The sequence below is a fragment of the Perca flavescens genome, chromosome 4 (genome assembly GCF_004354835.1).
Source record: "Perca flavescens isolate YP-PL-M2 chromosome 4, PFLA_1.0, whole genome shotgun sequence".
In the NCBI taxonomy this organism is placed as follows: Eukaryota; Metazoa; Chordata; class Actinopteri; order Perciformes; family Percidae; genus Perca; species Perca flavescens.
This window is the reverse complement of record NC_041334.1, coordinates 39,742,297-39,759,465: the sequence shown is the minus strand read 5'-3', so window position 1 is coordinate 39,759,465 and position 17,169 is coordinate 39,742,297. Positions and strand designations below refer to the sequence as shown.

At 41.7% G+C, this 17,169-nt stretch overlaps 1 protein-coding gene across 1 annotated transcript in view; it reads right to left on the bottom strand.

Annotated features, from left to right (window-relative positions):
* The window catches only part of arhgef3 (Rho guanine nucleotide exchange factor (GEF) 3), a 57,383-nt gene extending 44,685 nt beyond the window's left edge, over positions 1-12,698 (bottom strand). The window contains exons 1-2 of the mRNA XM_028576948.1: positions 12,515-12,698; positions 2,570-2,636 (exon numbers count right to left, since the gene is read on the bottom strand). Of these exons, the coding sequence (XP_028432749.1) occupies positions 2,570-2,636; positions 12,515-12,549 (102 nt within the window). The 5' untranslated portion in view covers positions 12,550-12,698. The remainder of the gene's footprint in view (positions 1-2,569; positions 2,637-12,514) is intronic.
* Positions 12,699-17,169: the final 4,471 nt, after the last annotated feature.

Sequence of the window (17,169 nt, the reverse complement as noted above, 5' to 3'; positions counted from 1 at the left end):
CTGCCACAGCCAAGGACAAGGGCAGACTGTTATCACATCCTCCGTCACCATCTGGTACAGTGCTGCCACAGCCAAGGACAAGGGCAGACGGTTATCACATCCTGCATCACCATCTGGTACGCTGCTAGCACAGCCAAGGACAAGGGCAGACTGTCCTCACATCCTCCATCACCATCTGGTACGCTGCAAGCACAGCCAAGGACAAGGGCAGACTGTTATCACATCCTCCATCACCATCTGGTACGCTGCTGCCACAGCCAAGGACAAGGGCAGACTGTTATCACATCCTCCGTCACCATCTGGTACAGTGCTGCCACAGCCAAGGACAAGGGCAGACGGTTATCACATCCTGCATCACCATCTGGTACGCTGCTAGCACAGCCAAGGACAAGGGCAGACTGTCCTCACATCCTCCATCACCATCTGGTACGCTGCAAGCACAGCCAAGGACAAGGGCAGACTGTTATCACATCCTCCATCACCATCTGGTACGCTGCAAGCACAGCCAAGGACAAGGGCAGACGGTCCTCACATCCTCCATCACCATCTGGTACGCTGCTGCCACAGCCAAGGACAAGGGCAGACGGTTATCACATCCTCCATCACCATCTGGTACGCTGCAAGCACAGCCAAGGACAAGGGCAGACGGTCCTCACATCCTCCATCACCATCTGGTACGCTGCTGCCACAGCCAAGGACAAGGGCAGACGGTTATCACATCCTCCATCACCATCTGGTACGCTGCTGCCACAGCCAAGGACAAGGGCAGACTGCAGCGTGTCATTCGGTCTGCAGAGAAGGTAATTGGCTGCAATCTGCCACACCCCTCATGGCTCCTCATGCCACTGTACCTACTCTGCTGTAGCGTTCCTTTTTACTACTGTTTAACTTATTTTATTATTTATTTACATGTATTTTATCATTATTAATACATATGGTGTGTATATGTTTATACTTATATTGTTTTTTATTATTTATTTACATGTATTTTATCATTATTAATACATATGGTGTGTATATGTTTATACTTATATTGTTTTTTATTATTTATTTACATGTATTTTATCATTATTAATACATACGGTGTGTATATGTTTATACTTATATTGTTTTTTATTATTTATTTACATGTAATTTATCATTATTTATACATACGGTGTGTATATGTTTATACTTATATTGTTTTTTATTATTTATTTACATGTAATTTATCATTATTAATACATATGGTGTGTATATGTTTATACTTATATTGTTTTTTATTATTTATTTACATGTAATTTATCATTATTAATACATATGGTGTGTATACGTTTATACTTATATTGTTTTTTATTATTTATTTACATGTATTTTATCATTATTAATACATACGGTGTGTATATGTTTACACTTATATTGTTTTTTATTATTTATTTACATGTATTCTATCATTATTAATACATACGGTGTGTATGTTTACACTTATATTGTTTTTTATTATTTATTTACATGTATTATTTATTTACATGTATTTTATCATGTATTTATCTGATACATACTGTGTGTATATGTTTATACTTACGTTGTTTATATTTGTTTATATTTAGAGAATGTGTGACATGCACCAACAACACTATGACTAATTCCTTGTATGTGCAAAAAACGTACTTGGCAATAAAGCCCTTTCTGATTCTTTTTTATTTAACCTTTATTTATTCAGGGGAGGTTCACTGAGAGGCAGCCTCTCTTTTGCCCTGATCACATTCACACAGTTCCACATTCATACTGGAAGCTGCCCAGTACAACCACAGTCTGATCTGCTGGCCACTGAGCAGCTCCACTGGAGCGGTTGGGGTTTAAGGGCCTTGCTCAAGGGCACCTCAGTGGTGGTAATGAGGGAGGGACAAGCGCTGCTCTTTCACTTTACCCACCCAGATTTTATCCTGTCAGTCTGGGGATTGAACCGATGACCTCCCGGTCACAAGCTCGCTTCTCTAACCTTTAGGCCACCACCTTAAGCCTGCAAACCGAGTGTTTAGCTCTGATCATTCAGATGTACGGATATCTAAACTGGAAGCCTAGTGGCCGGGTTGGCTCAGTGGGTAGAGCAGGCGCACATATACTTGGACATTTTATGCCTCGACGCAGGGTTCGAGTCAGACCGGTGATGATTTCCTGCATGTCTTCCCCTTCACTCTCTCTCTCTCTCTCTCTCTCCCCTTTCTCCCCTTTCTCACCTAGCTATCCTGATAAAAAGGTGGAAAAGCCCAACAAAAATAATCTTTAAACTAGAAGCCTAGACAAATAACTATAGTATAATTTTTTCCCAGGGTTGTTGTTATTCCGTGACATAAACACTTGTGGAAATTATATTATTATATAGACGCCATAATGCACTCTGAGGTTTATCTGTAAACGGAGCCACCTCGTTGCTCAATATGGCTTAATAAAGTGTACAGTTGTCATAATGTAATTAATACTATATATATATATATATATATATATATATATATATATATATATATATATATATATATATATACATATACATATACATATAATACTATAATAATACATTTGTTCTTACCCCTCTGAGGGACCAGCTGTCAGGAGAGAGAAGAGAGAAGGAGGACGTTTTCTTCTGCTGCTTCGACCTGAATGAAGAAAGGGAGGAAGGGAGGAAGGAAGGAAGGAAGGAAGGAAGGAAGGAAGGAAGGGAGGGAGGGAGGGAGGAAGGATTAACAAAAAGACATTACATCAGATTTCTAAAGAAGTAATAGAAACTTTTAGTTCACGCTTCATAAAACAAAAGGAGTGATGTCATTTTATGTTTTAATTCAGTCTGAAGGCTTCAGAACAAACGACCAGTTCTTAAATATTGTGAACTTTAAATAGGGAGTTAAATCACTCGGCCACCTCATCAAGCCAACACTGGAGTGCCAAAAACTGCAGTTCATCGAGTGGCCAGTTGAGGCTGGCTCCTTAAGTGAGTCAATCCCCATACAGGCCCCATGTTAAAACTCACAACTTTACAGGCTGGTATAAAGAAAAAAGTTTTGCTCTCTATAGCTAAGTTCACCCTCTGGGGATTATAGCAACCATAATCGTTGCTATAACCCACCAGACTCCATGTAACTAAACACTACTTTAGGCATCCTAAACCCACCAGACTCCATGTAAATAAACAGTACTTTGAGCATCCTAAACCCACCAGACTCCATGTAAATAAACAGTACTTTGAGCATCCTAAACCCACCAGACTCCATGTAAATAAACACTACTTCAGGCATCCTAAACCCACCAGACTCCATGTAATAAACAGTACTTTAAGCATCCTAACCCACCAGACTCCATGTAAATAAACAGTACTTTAAGCATCTTAAACCCACCAGACTAGCTAGGTAAGACTACATGCTCAGTAGCTAGGTAAGACTACATGCTCAGTAGCTAGGTAAGACTACATGCTCAGTAGCTAGGTAAGACTACATGCTCAGTAGCTAGGTAAGGACTATATGCTCAGTAGCTAGGTAAGACTACATGCTCAGTAGCTAGGTAAGACTACATGCTCAGTAGCTAGGTAAGACTACATGCTCAGTAGCTAGGTAAGGACTACATGCTCAGTAGCTAGGTAAGACTACATGCTCAGTAGCTAGGTAAGACTACATGCTCAGTAGCTAGGTAAGGACTACATGCTCAGTAGCTAGGTAAGGACTACATGCTCAGTAGCTAGGTAAGACTACATGCTCAGTAGCTAGGTAAGGACTACATGCTCAGTAGCTAGGTAAGGACTACATGCTCAGTAGCTAGGTAAGACTACATGCTCAGTAGCTAGGTAAGGACTACATGCTCAGTAGCTAGGTAAGACTACATGCTCAGTAGCTAGGTAAGGACTACATGCTCAGTAGCTAGGTAAGACTACATGCTCAGTAGCTAGGTAAGGACTACATGCTCAGTAGCTAGGTAAGACTACATGCTCAGTAGCTAGGTAAGGACTACATGCTCAGTAGCTAGGTAAGACTACATGCTCAGTAGCTAGGTAAGACTACATGCTCAGTAGCTAGGTAAGACTACATGCTCAGTAGCTAGGTAAGACTACATGCTCAGTAGCTAGGTAAGGACTACATGCTCAGTAGCTAGGTAAGGACTACATGCTCAGTAGCTAGGTAAGGACTACATGCTCAGTAGCTAGGTAAGACTACATGCTCAGTAGCTAGGTAAGACTACATGCTCAGTAGCTAGGTAAGACTACATGCTCAGTAGCTAGGTAAGGACTACATGCTCAGTAGCTAGGTAAGACTACATGCTCAGTAGCTAGGTAAGGACTACATGCTCAGGACTACATGCTCAGTAGCTAGGTAAGGACTACATGCTCAGTAGCTAGGTAAGGACTACATGCTCAGTAGCTAGGTAAGGACTACATGCTCAGTAGCTAGGTAAGACTACATGCTCAGTAGCTAGGTAAGGACTACATGCTCAGGACTACATGCTCAGTAGCTAGGTAAGGACTACATGCTCAGTAGCTAGGTAAGACTACATGCTCAGTAGCTAGGTAAGGACTACATGCTCAGTAGCTAGGTAAGACTACATGCTCAGTAGCTAGGTAAGACTACATGCTCAGTAGCTAGGTAAGACTACATTCTCAGTAGCTAGGTAAGGACTACATGCTCAGTAGCTAGGTAAGACTACATGCTCAGTAGCTAGGTAAGAACTACATGCTCAGGACTACATGCTCAGTAGCTAGGTAAGACTACATGCTCAGTAGCTAGGTAAGGACTACATGCTCAGTAGCTAGGTAAGACTACATGCTCAGTAGCTAGGTAAGACTACATGCTCAGTAGCTAGGTAAGACTACATGCTCAGTAGCTAGGTAAGACTACATGCTCAGTAGCTAGGTAAGGACTACATGCTCAGTAGCTAGGTAAGACTACATGCTCAGTAGCTAGGTAAGGACTACATGCTCAGGACTACATGCTCAGTAGCTAGGTAAGACTACATGCTCAGTAGCTAGGTAAGGACTACATGCTCAGTAGCTAGGTAAGACTACATGCTCAGTAGCTAGGTAAGACTACATGCTCAGTAGCTAGGTAAGGACTACATGCTCAGTAGCTAGGTAAGACTACATGCTCAGTAGCTAGGTAAGGACTACATGCTCAGGACTACATGCTCAGTAGCTAGGTAAGACTACATGCTCAGTAGCTAGGTAAGACTACATGCTCAGTAGCTAGGTAAGGACTACATGCTCAGTAGCTAGGTAAGACTACATGCTCAGTAGCTAGGTAAGGACTACATGCTCAGTAGCTAGGTAAGACTACATGCTCAGTAGCTAGGTAAGGACTACATGCTCAGTAGCTAGGTAAGACTACATGCTCAGTAGCTAGGTAAGACTACATGCTCAGTAGCTAGGTAAGGACTACATGCTCAGTAGCTAGGTAAGGACTACATGCTCAGTAGCTAGGTAAGACTACATGCTCAGTAGCTAGGTAAGACTACATGCTCAGTAGCTAGGTAAGGACTACATGATCAGTAGCTAGGTAAGACTACATGCTCAGTAGCTAGGTAAGGACTACATGCTCAGTAGCTAGGTAAGACTACATGCTCAGTAGCTAGGTAAGACTACATGCTCAGTAGCTAGGTAAGACTACATGCTCAGTAGCTAGGTAAGACTACATGCTCAGTAGCTAGGTAAGGACTACGTGAGCTAGCTAGCTGTTTCTCCAACTTCAGTCAGTACGAGGCAGGATTAGCTGGGAGACTTCTTCTAAACGAGGGCACACTTCACACTTAGCGTGGAATACCTGCAGAACAGGGACATGGAAGTAGTTTTTTGGAGATTAGGGTGAACTAGTGTGTGTTGTAGCAGTGTTTTGCCATTGAGAATGAGCTAGCATGCTACGGTTAGCCCCCTAGCTCCTTTGTTTCAGCTACTGACGTAGAAAGCCGTGCAGATGTTGACCAGCTCACCAGGAGACTGAAGGCAGGACACATTCAGAAACCAGATCTCACTCAGAACACCATGGATGGATTTATTTCAAAGTGTGTATGTGTGTGGAAGCACCAGAGACACAAAATAACACCCCAAATCCCAGAAAAAGTGATTTTTCTTTTCATAATATGGGCACTTTAAAGTTCAAACTACTTTACTTTACCCTATCTTGGTTCAAATGCGAAAGGTACCCAACCCTAAGGGTAGTAACCTAAACTATGCATGTTTAGTTTTAAGTTGAATTCATTGTAATTTATAGACTAGAGGTGGGATTTATTTTAAATATCTTGTTTACTGTCATGACAGCGATGGTGCAATCTTCAAAAGTGACCTTGTAGCACATTGTAATTTCTGCATCTATTATCAAAGTATGTATTAGTAATACACACACACACACACACACACACACACACACACACACACACACACAGACACAGACACAAAACACACACACACACACACACACACACACACACACACACACACACACACACACACACACACACACACACACACACACACACACACAGACACAGAGACACACACACACACACAGACACAAACACACACACACACCCCTACATTTTCAGTTGGGGGCCACTGTGCTCCTATAGTGAAAGCAGTGTGTCTGGAGCCCTGGAACAGCACGACTTATTACAGTGGTCGATAACTCCTTCATTGTACATGTGGCCATGAGAGTATTCTAGTGAGTATTGAGTAAATCCTAGAGGTGGTTTATCTCTTGTGTGTCTCTGCAGTGAGCAGACAGGCCAATCAGCTGCTTGTATTCTGAAGGCAGTGTCCTGTAGGGCAGGACCAGAGCTCCCTCTGGTGGTTCTGTAAACCGTAAACATATTAAAAATGATTGTATTGCTAAACATCCCACTAATAGTATTGTAAAATTTGCAGACGATACTACTGTGATAGGACTCATTGACAGCAATAATGAAATTGACTACAGAGATAAGTTGAGCAAATTGATCATGTGGTGCCAAAGAAATAATTTGTCTCTCTAAAGGAGGTCATCATAGATTTTAGGAAGAACAAACCCACAAAAATGTATGTATGTAACCATTGAGTCAGCTGTGTTGTAGTAATGTATTATCTGTGGATGCATGGCTGGTCGTATATGGCTGCCGAGGTTATGGTTAGGGTATAGTGAGTGAGTGCGAGTGTCCGGGTGCCTGGGGTTTGTGTTGTTACGGGATATGCTGTTCTGTGTAATGTGGTCACGACACTGCGAAATGTTGATGTAATGTATTAGTATACAACTTATTAGCTGCATGATTGTGTAACTCACACTATGTAGTTCTTTTAAAAATTATAATTGGATACATTTTTAGAAAGGAGTGGGGTTGCAAATTAGCCAATTGGCTAGAAACCTTTTTATGCAACACATCTACTCACATTGTTATGGACTGACTATGATAACTGTATGTAATAATGTGCGCTGCATTGTCCTTGATAAATAAACTAATAATAAAAAAAAGAAACACATACACCTGTCTTTATTAACAACTCTCCAGATGAAATTGTTAATTGCCATTAAGAAGGCACATCAGAGGCTTTACTTTTTGCGGTGTCTTAAGAAATACGGTATGTCTCTTAACATTCTACTGAACTTCTACTGCTGTACAATTGAGAGTATACTGACAGGTAATATTATAGTGTGGTTTGGTAGGGCTACTTCTCATGACCTTAATCTACTGACCAAACGTGGTCAGGACTGCACCTAAAATCATCGTGGTTCCCCTTGAATCGCTCCAACAAATTTACTGGAAACGCAGCACTAAAAAGGCACAAGGTATTCTGCAGGATTCTAGTCATCCTGCACACAATCTCTTCTCCCATCTTCCATCAGGGAGACGACTACAGAGCACAACACGCAAAACAAGTTTTAGGGATAGTTTTTACCCCCAGGTAATAAGGTTATTGAACGATAGCACAACAGGAAGGAGGGCTGGGGTCTAAACTTAGTCAGTTATGTATATTATGTTGGATATTTTATAATGTTTTAATGCTAGTATTTTTTTAAAATTGTTATTATTGACTGGTGCTGAGAGAGTGCTAAGGCACATTGTATTTAATTGCTGTGGTACTTTGTACTAATATGCATATGACAATAAACTTGAAACTAAAAAGGTCTTGAGAGTGTGACGTACTTTCACCAGAAGTCTATTTTTAAGGTTTTTTTTGGACATCACTGAGAAAGAGGAACCAAAAACAACGATAAAAACAGAGGTCGCTCAGTCCCAGCACATTACATCATCGTGTGTGTCTGTGCCTCTGTGTGTGTGTGTGTGTGTGTCTGTGTGTCTCTGCGTGTGTCTGTGTGTGTGTGTGTGTCTGTGCCTCTGTGTGTGTGTGTGTGTGTGTGTGTGTGTGTGTCTCTGCATGTGTGTCTGTGTATGTGTGTGTGTCTGTGTGTGTGTCTGCGTGTGTGTCTGCGTGTGTGTCTGTGTGAGTGTGTGTGTGTGTGTGTCTGTGTGTGTGTGTGTGTGTGTGTGTGTGTGTGTGTGTGTCTGTGTGTGTGTGTGTGTGTGTGTGTGTGTGTGTGTGTGTGTGTGTGTGTGTGTGTCTCTGTGTGTGTGTGTGTGTGTGTCTGTGTGTGTGTGTGTGTGTGTGTGTGTGTGTGTGTGTGTGTGTGTGTGTGTGTGTGTCTCTGCGTGTGTCTGTGTGTGTCTGTGCCTCTGTGTGTGTGTGTGTGTGTGTGTGTGTGTGTGTGTGTCTCTGCATGTGTGTCTGTGTGAGTGTGTGTGTGTGTGTGTCTCTGTGTGTGTGTGTGTGTGTGTGTTTGTCTGCGTGTGTGTTTGTGTGTGTGTGTGTGTGTGTGTGTGTGTGTGTGACTCATTAATTCCTGGGAGTTGTAGTGCTTTTTGCAATAGCACAAATCATCCCTCCCTGGTTGCACCCACACCCACCCACACCCACACACACACACACACACACACACACACACACACACACACACACACACACACCCACACCCACACACACACACACACACACACACACACACACACACACACACCCCACACACACACACACACACACACACACACACACACACACACACTCCTGGAACCAGCAAGGCAGCATACTGCTGGTAGAAACATGATGATTATCGAGGAACAAAGCGACAGAACCACATTCCTTCTGTTGTTATGACTGTATGATAACATCCGCATGTAGGACACACTGCTTAAATTCTATTCAATTCAATTCTATTTATAGTATCAAATCATAACAGGAGTTATCTCAGGACACTTTACAGATAGAGTAGGTCTAGACCATACTCTATAATTTACAAAGACCCAACAATTCTAATAATTCCCCCAAGAGCAAGCATTGAGTGGGACAGTTGTGAGGAAAAACTCCCTTTTAGGGAGAAACCTGGGACAGACCCAGGCTCTTGGTAGGAGGTGTCTGACGGGACAGACGTAGCAGGATGTAGCAGGACGGTGTAAAAGGCTTGGTGTAGAGTCCTCCTCAACGGTTGTGATTGGTGTAGAGTCCTCCTCAACGGTTGTGATTGGTGTAGAGCCCTCCTCAACGGTTGTGATTGGTGTAGAGCCCTCCTCAACGGTTGTGATTGGTGTAGAGTCCTCCTCAACAGTTGTGATTGGTGTAGAGCCCTCCTCAACGGTTGTGATTGGTGTAGAGTCCTCCTCAACGGTTGTGATTGGTGTAGAGCCCTCCTCAACAGTTGTGATTGGTGTAGAGCCCTCCTCAACGGTTGTGATTGGTGTAGAGCCCTCCTCAACGGTTGTGTTGGGGACCAAGAGTTTGGTTAAATCTGATTTCAACCAAAAGACCTCCGATTAAACTGACCTCTGGATACAGGACACACATGTGCTCAGAGACAAAGGAACATGTGACCAAGACAAAAGGAATCTTGGCCTCCATGTAAACCCCAAAGCCGGGATAATTCACACCTCTATGCGAAATGCCAGCCAGAAGGGAAACTCCTCACAACTGGCAGGAAGTCAAATGACTACAAAAGTGTAGTTTTCACCCTTTCAAGAGTTTTGAGTCTTCCTATTGGTTCAGCGGGACCATAAACACAGCAGGTGGGTTTTAACCTATAAATAACCTGACCCTAGGAAACTCCCCCGTCTTCACTTGCAACTCAGTTGCTGAAAGGAGGCGCAAGCGCTGTGCTAAACTTCCATTTTCTGGAGAATGTGGATTTTATTTCGGTGGATCCTTGAAAACACACCAGTGTTTTCATATCTGCAGTGAGAAGGAAACAACGTTTTTCTTCTCAAAGTCGACTAAACTTGCCCCTTGCTGCTTTTTTGGAGGAAGTTTCTCCGTGGCTGCTGACGATCGCCAGGGACCCGTTCTGTTTCATTTCTGGACAGAAACAAACGGACTGAACACACCGTAAGAAGGCTTACGTCTGGGCAGAGATAAGTAGTGTGTTTATTAATGAGCAAAAGGGGTTCGCTACCATTGTTGCCATTAATGTGATCTGATTTAATCATGTACTGGTCCATATGTGATTATTAATCTGTGCTGTGAATGTATAAATTGATCACTATACTCGTTGATTTATGTTGTGTTAAGTAGCTTGGTATAACTGTAATCGCTACCTGCTTAAATCACTCCTTTCAGGAGTTTAGTTACTGTCTGCGATAGAATCGCGAAAATCAGCTGTTAGTCACTGAATTAGTTATAATGACAAAAGTTTCCCTCAGTAAGTCAAAAGTCTCAGTCTGTCCTAAACCACACGTTAGCCCAGACCTGAGTGGCTGAGGGGAACTGGGTCATTATCGATAACTCAAGATCAGAGTGCCCCCTTTTTTTTCCTTTATTCTTCTTCTTTCTTCTCTCTCTAACACACACACACACACCCACAGGCTAGCCGCGTAGCTCCCGAGCTAACGCTGCAGGCTAGCTTCACACGTGGCATGCTTACGTTTGGACAGAGCTAACACAGGAACTAGCTACCATACCGACTAAGCGTGCGCGTTGCCTAGCAACCCCCGGCTTCTTCAGCCCCTCCTCGTGCACACAGCACCACTACCGCCCTCTTGAGGCCAAATAGTTTGGTGCAGCTCACAGGAGTAGCCATCTTGGGTAGCTTTGTGTTAGAAATACAGGTCGACATGCCCCTCCTCTCTCACACACACACACACCCACACCCACAGACGTGTCCATGACACATGCTGCTTTGTTTTGCTTTGTTTTTGGTTGTGATATTGTAAAAAGGTATATGAGTTTATTAGTGAAGGATTATTGATTAGCTACCGATAATTGTGACGTTAATAAATCTTATTATGCTTAATTAGCAGTTGCTTGTGATTATTTGTGTACTTGTTGTAATAATTGCTGGTCAATCAGGTCCGTGCTTGGATTCACCCCTTCCTTTAATTCCTTTTTAAAGGATTACCACAGAATGAGACTGTTCCACAGTTTGATTATTGGTCCCAGACTTGCAGGGTGGTGCCCCGTTTTTGATTGTTTGTCGATTTGATAAAGTTATTAATAACCATATTCATAACTTTATTAATATTGATAAAACATATTTGATAATTTGCCAATGATCAAATCTGTACCCTACGAGAATCCTACAGTTGTGATTGGTGTAGAGCCCTCCTCAATGGTTGTGATTGGTGTAGAGCCCTCCTCAACGGTTGTGATTGGTGTAGAGCCCTCCTCAATGGTTGTGATTGGTGTAGAGCCCTCCTCAATGGTTGTGATTGGTGCCTCGATTTGGGGGACATTGGAAATGGGCTTGAATGGGCTCATGGCCAGACTGACTTGCAGAGCAAATCTCAAATTTGTCAGGATTTAATAATAATAATAATAATAATGTATATTTATTGATATTTATTGTGTTATTATTATTACACAAAAGGCCTGAATTACACAAAAGTGCTCAGTACCTCTACATGCACTAATGCAGAGATGTCAGAGTGAATGGAGCTGTTGGGGGTACGGTGCCTTGCTAAAGAGCACATTGGCAGTGCCCAGGAGGTGAACTGGCACCTCTCTCCAGCTACCAGTCCACCACCATACTTTGGTCCGTATGGGGACTTGAACCAACAACCCTCCGGTTCCCAACCCTACTCCCTACTCCAGGCTCCACATTGACAAACATTAAAATGCTCTGTATTCGTTGGTGTTAAAAACTGATTAATATATTCTATAATAACATAACACTTAGCAATGAGCCATTCTGCGTGATAAGTACTAAGTACATCATTTTAACACCAAGCTGCCATGTTGAAACTGTTTACAGAGGACCATGTGTGTGTGTGTGTCTGTGTGTGTGTGTGTGTGTGTGTGTGTGTGTGTGTGTGTGTGTGTGTGTGTGTGTGTGTGTGTGTGTGTGTGTGTGTGTGTTTGCACAATCTCAAGCAAACTTGTGACTCACAGGGCAGCAATAAAAACCTCTTTTCTTCTCTCTTTAGTAGTTTCAGACAGACAGACAGACAGACAAAGGGACAGACAGACAGACAGACAGGCGGTGGAAGCGTTACCTCCCTCCCATTCTTCTCTTACATTACCATTAAACTAATGTTTTCGAGTGCAGCTTCTCACCTTTTGCCCCGTTGCCGTCCATCACCTGTCTGCATCGGGCTGCAGCTCCACCCGGCGATCACAATCCCCCTGGAGCCCAGCTGTCTCCGGCTACTGCCGCGGAGCACAGGCCACCTCTGGCTCTTCTGTAATGGGTCAAAAGTCAAACTTAACTCCGAACATTGAAGCTGAACAACAAACTGAGTCGCTGTGAAAGTCCTCCTTTCGTGTAAGCGTCAAGAGAGGAAGAGACAGATGCCTTTTTTCCGGTAACTCCTTCAAAATAAGAGCTTTAAAATGTATTGTTCACTTTCACCTGTTCGCTGTGTGTACTTCGCAGTGGTGTGTAGTGGTCTACGTGATACGCAGGAATACGCAGTATAGTCTATACCCACTAAGAAAGCTCCAGGGCCCAGTTTTTCAAAAAATTTAATCTGGATCAAATTGGTGCAGATTTGGAAATCCCATGTTTTGCTATCAAGGATCACCTGATCCATCTTACTTTTATGTACGTTTTTTAAAGGTACATTGGATTGGATCACTGTGATCCAAATACCAACATTTTACAGAATTTGTTATGTTATGTTTTTTGTTTTAGGTTTTTTGTTTACCATATTTATTTATTTATTTATTAGTTTATTTGACAGGGACAGTGTACATTAATTAACATTGCTGCAAATGCACCAGAATTAGCCAAAAGGCTATTTTTCATCCGTTGTCCCTGGACAGATCTTAAAATTGTCTATATATATCTCATTAGATTTGACATGCTTCAAATAGCCTCTGCTTCAAATATGAAGAAATGTATATATCATCAGTAAACATTGATTTTGTGATCATTCACTTAAAAAAAACACTCAGATTTTATTTGGTTCGAAAAATCACAACTGAATCCACCCTTCTGATGGGATTATGATAATCCTGTTTTTTTGGATTAAATATATCCCAAACCAAGTTCAAAGTTTTGAAAAACCCAAAGGACAGGTTTGATCCAGATCAAATATAAAATCGGATTACATGGTCTGGTCTTAGTTCGGAATCCCTCTTTTGCTTTTGAAAAATTCATTTCCAAGATTTGATCCAATCCGTGATCTGAAATCCCGCTGGATTACTTTTAAAAAACTTGGCCCTGGACTTAAAAATGCCCAATGACACGGTACAACATACTTTCCATTATATTTTTTATATATTTTGAATTGTCATGTGTGGTTTTCTTCTTCACATAGACTAAATAAGGGGATTTCCACCGTAAATTGATGCATAAAAGTGTATCTGAATACAGGAAATTTAGTCATTGATGGTCAAAACTTCCCTGGGGGAGGACCCCCCCCCCCCCAAAGGCAGATTCTGGCCACATATATATATATATATATATATATATATATATATATATATATATATATATATATATTTATATGCAGTACAGTATACCCACTACCATACATTACACTACACCGCTGTACTTCGTCCACAGCAATCTTACCAGGGCCGGCCCTAGACTTTTGGGGGCCCTAAGCAGGATTTGGTTTGGGGGGACTCTCCACATTGTAACATGTTGCCACTGCACTTGGCACTAAACCAACTTGTGTATTGTAAATATTAGTTTAAGCACTCATAATGTACAAATACGTATTTTAAAGACTAATGTGAGACCTATTAGCAGCAACGCTATCTTTAAATAGACCGGCTCTGTTATGAGCTCTATTGTGGGACATTTTAAGCACTCTTGGGGGGGCCCTCTGTTTGCCTCGGGACCCTAAGCAGACACTTAGTTCTCTTATACGTCGGGCCAGCTCTGAATCCTACCTATCGGTCCCAAAACGTCCCAGTAAAGGCCGTAAACATATTCTTGTACATCTTTACAATCATTCACCGAAAGAACCAAGCACGCCTGCTTGCACAATCCAAATGTTCTTCAAAACTGCGTGTAGTTTGCTAGCTCAAAGTTTCCGTTTATCCAGACTAACAAGGTTATGAATCTGATCATCACATTTTCAATGCCACCCTTCAGTAGTCTGATATGAATAGGCTACTTAGTAGTGCCTAAAGCTGTATGATGCACAGTGGTGTGCCTGTGTGCTGTGGATGTTGAAGATCAGCTGTCTCATTGGTGTTAAGCATAGACAGGATATATAATGGAGCACCAGACCCCGTGTCTCTGGTCTGAGACCAGTGGAGGATATCAGAAGTCTCTTTCCCGGTGCTGGCTGAGTGTTACTGAGCAGCCTCCAACTGAGCTTGAAGACGTAGATTTGATGTGAGCAACGTGTCTGAAAGTGTGAAGTCTTCTGGTAGCTGTGAGAGAGAAATCTCAATCATTCCCAATCTTACAGAGACGGAGAGTGGAGGTATATGTAAGGAGATAACATAGACACAGGCTAATTACTGATCACTAACATGCTAGTTAACATTAGTAATTACTGATCACTAACATGCTAGTTAACATTAGTAATTACTGATCACTAACATGCTAGTTAACATTAGTAATTACTGATCACTAACATGCTAGTTAACATTAGTAATTACTGATCACTAACATGCTAGTTAACATTAGTAATTAAACCTAAACAGATAATGGAAGTCCAAACTGCCTGTGAGCTTCTCCTGTACTATACGGTAATTCCTCTACTGTGTGACAGTAAGTCTCGTGGTTATGACCCAATCGTTAGCCTATTGTTATAAAAGCGTCTGCTACGGAGCCATAACGTGAGCTACAAGGTAATGGAGCCTTTTATACATTGTCGTGTTTCTTTAGAAATAAACAACGGAGAAATAGAGTCTTTAAACGCTTCAGATGTAAAGTTATTCTCTGTCAAAGTGACGTCAAAATGAATGGGAGTCAATGGGATGCTAACGGGAGGTGATGGCTTGGTAGCATCAGAATTGCGCCATAGAAGCTACGCATTGCGGGGAGAGGCTTACCCCCCCTTGCTTTATGCAAATGCTCCGCCTCTTCTTCTCCGTTTTTGGTGAACTTCTGTAGCAGAACCAGCGCCACCTATAGGTCTGGAATATGAAGTAGCGTGTTGAGTCTTTTATCAGTCCTTCCAGAAAAATGTGGAGGTTTTTTTTGTGAATGTTGTGGGCAAAGATCCTTCATTATGCGGCACGTGGGCTTTTTCTTAAAAAATGCGATGGAATATGCTGTATGATATTTATGCAAATGTATGCAATGAAATTGCGGAAACTTGCAAAAATTGCTTTGGCTGAGGGAGCGTGTGTGTGTGTCGTTTCACTGTAAGAAACTAAAACCGGTTAGTCAGCTGGAAGCCAACGAGACAGGATTACTATACAGCCATGAAGCAATGGAATTACTGGGCATGAATTTGGATTAATTATCTGATGAAAAACGACTTTTTTGCGACAGCTTTGTAACAAATAACTGAGGAAAGCTGGTTATTATTATAATCATAAACCCTTAAAAGGTCCTTTCCTTCCAGTTAAAGGTCCCAGTGTGTAACGTGTTTAGTTGTTCATTCTCTAAATCTGTGTTACCTGTTCACCAACTCGTCCTTTCTCATGAATATGTACCTCCACCATCAACTCCAAGGATTCCTATTGGCTGGAAATGTAACATTAGTGTTATCATGAACTGGAGTAGACTCTCCATATTCATGATCATCTAGAAATATGTTAACTGGTAAGAGACATACAGGACATACTGCTCACCCTGTGTGTGTGTGTGTGTGTGTGTGTGTGTGTGTGTGTGTGTGTGTATGTGTGTGTATGTGTATAAGAGACAACCTACAGGACATACTGCGCCACCTTTCCTGTTTTCTCTTTCACATGATAAACTCTCAACTGCTGCTAACGCTGCTAATGCTAGTCATGCTGCTAATGCTAGTCATGCTGCTAATGCTAGTCATGCAGCTAATGCTGCTAATGCTTCCCGGCCAAGGCAAGTTAGAAGGAAACATGGAGGACCACACATATTCAAAAACTTATTCTTCTTCTTCACCCAGAAAGAGGAGATTAAAAAGAGAAAGAGAGTGGCTTTTTGAAGGCTACCGTAGCTGTACCTACTGTGAACTGCGTGGTGAGAGAGAGCTGATTGTGATATATATGATCTCAACGCTAGACGGGAGAAATTCCCAAACATTGGACCTTTATAAAACAAAGATTGAGCGAAAAAAATATGAAAAGACGAATGTTTTATTAGATGGATTTATCCGTTTCCTACATTAAGGTACTATAAAACAGTACATTTCTATAGAATAGTACAGTAATACAACAGTCTAACTATACATAATTGAAGCAGATCAGACATTTCCAGGGAAAATATAAAAATAAGAATACTATTTACAAGTAGGAAATGTTGAATCTTCCCTTCCAACCAACTCAAATCTGCAGATGAACCAGAAGTAGTCACTCTGCATACAGCAGCAACTCAAACATCAATAAAAAAAAATTAAAAAATGACTTTATCATGTCGCAATAATTACTAAGTCACAATTATGAGATCATTGTAAAATTTAGGCCACAATTATGGTAAGTCATAATGTTGTTTAAGACGTAGTTAGTTAGTTTTTAAAGTGCCCATATTATGAAAAAAAATCACTTTTTCTGGTGATTTGGGGTGTTATTTTGGGTCTCTGGTGCTTCCACACACATACACACTTTTAAAAACAATCCATCCATGGTGTTCTGAGTGAGATCTGGTTTCTGAATGTGTTCTG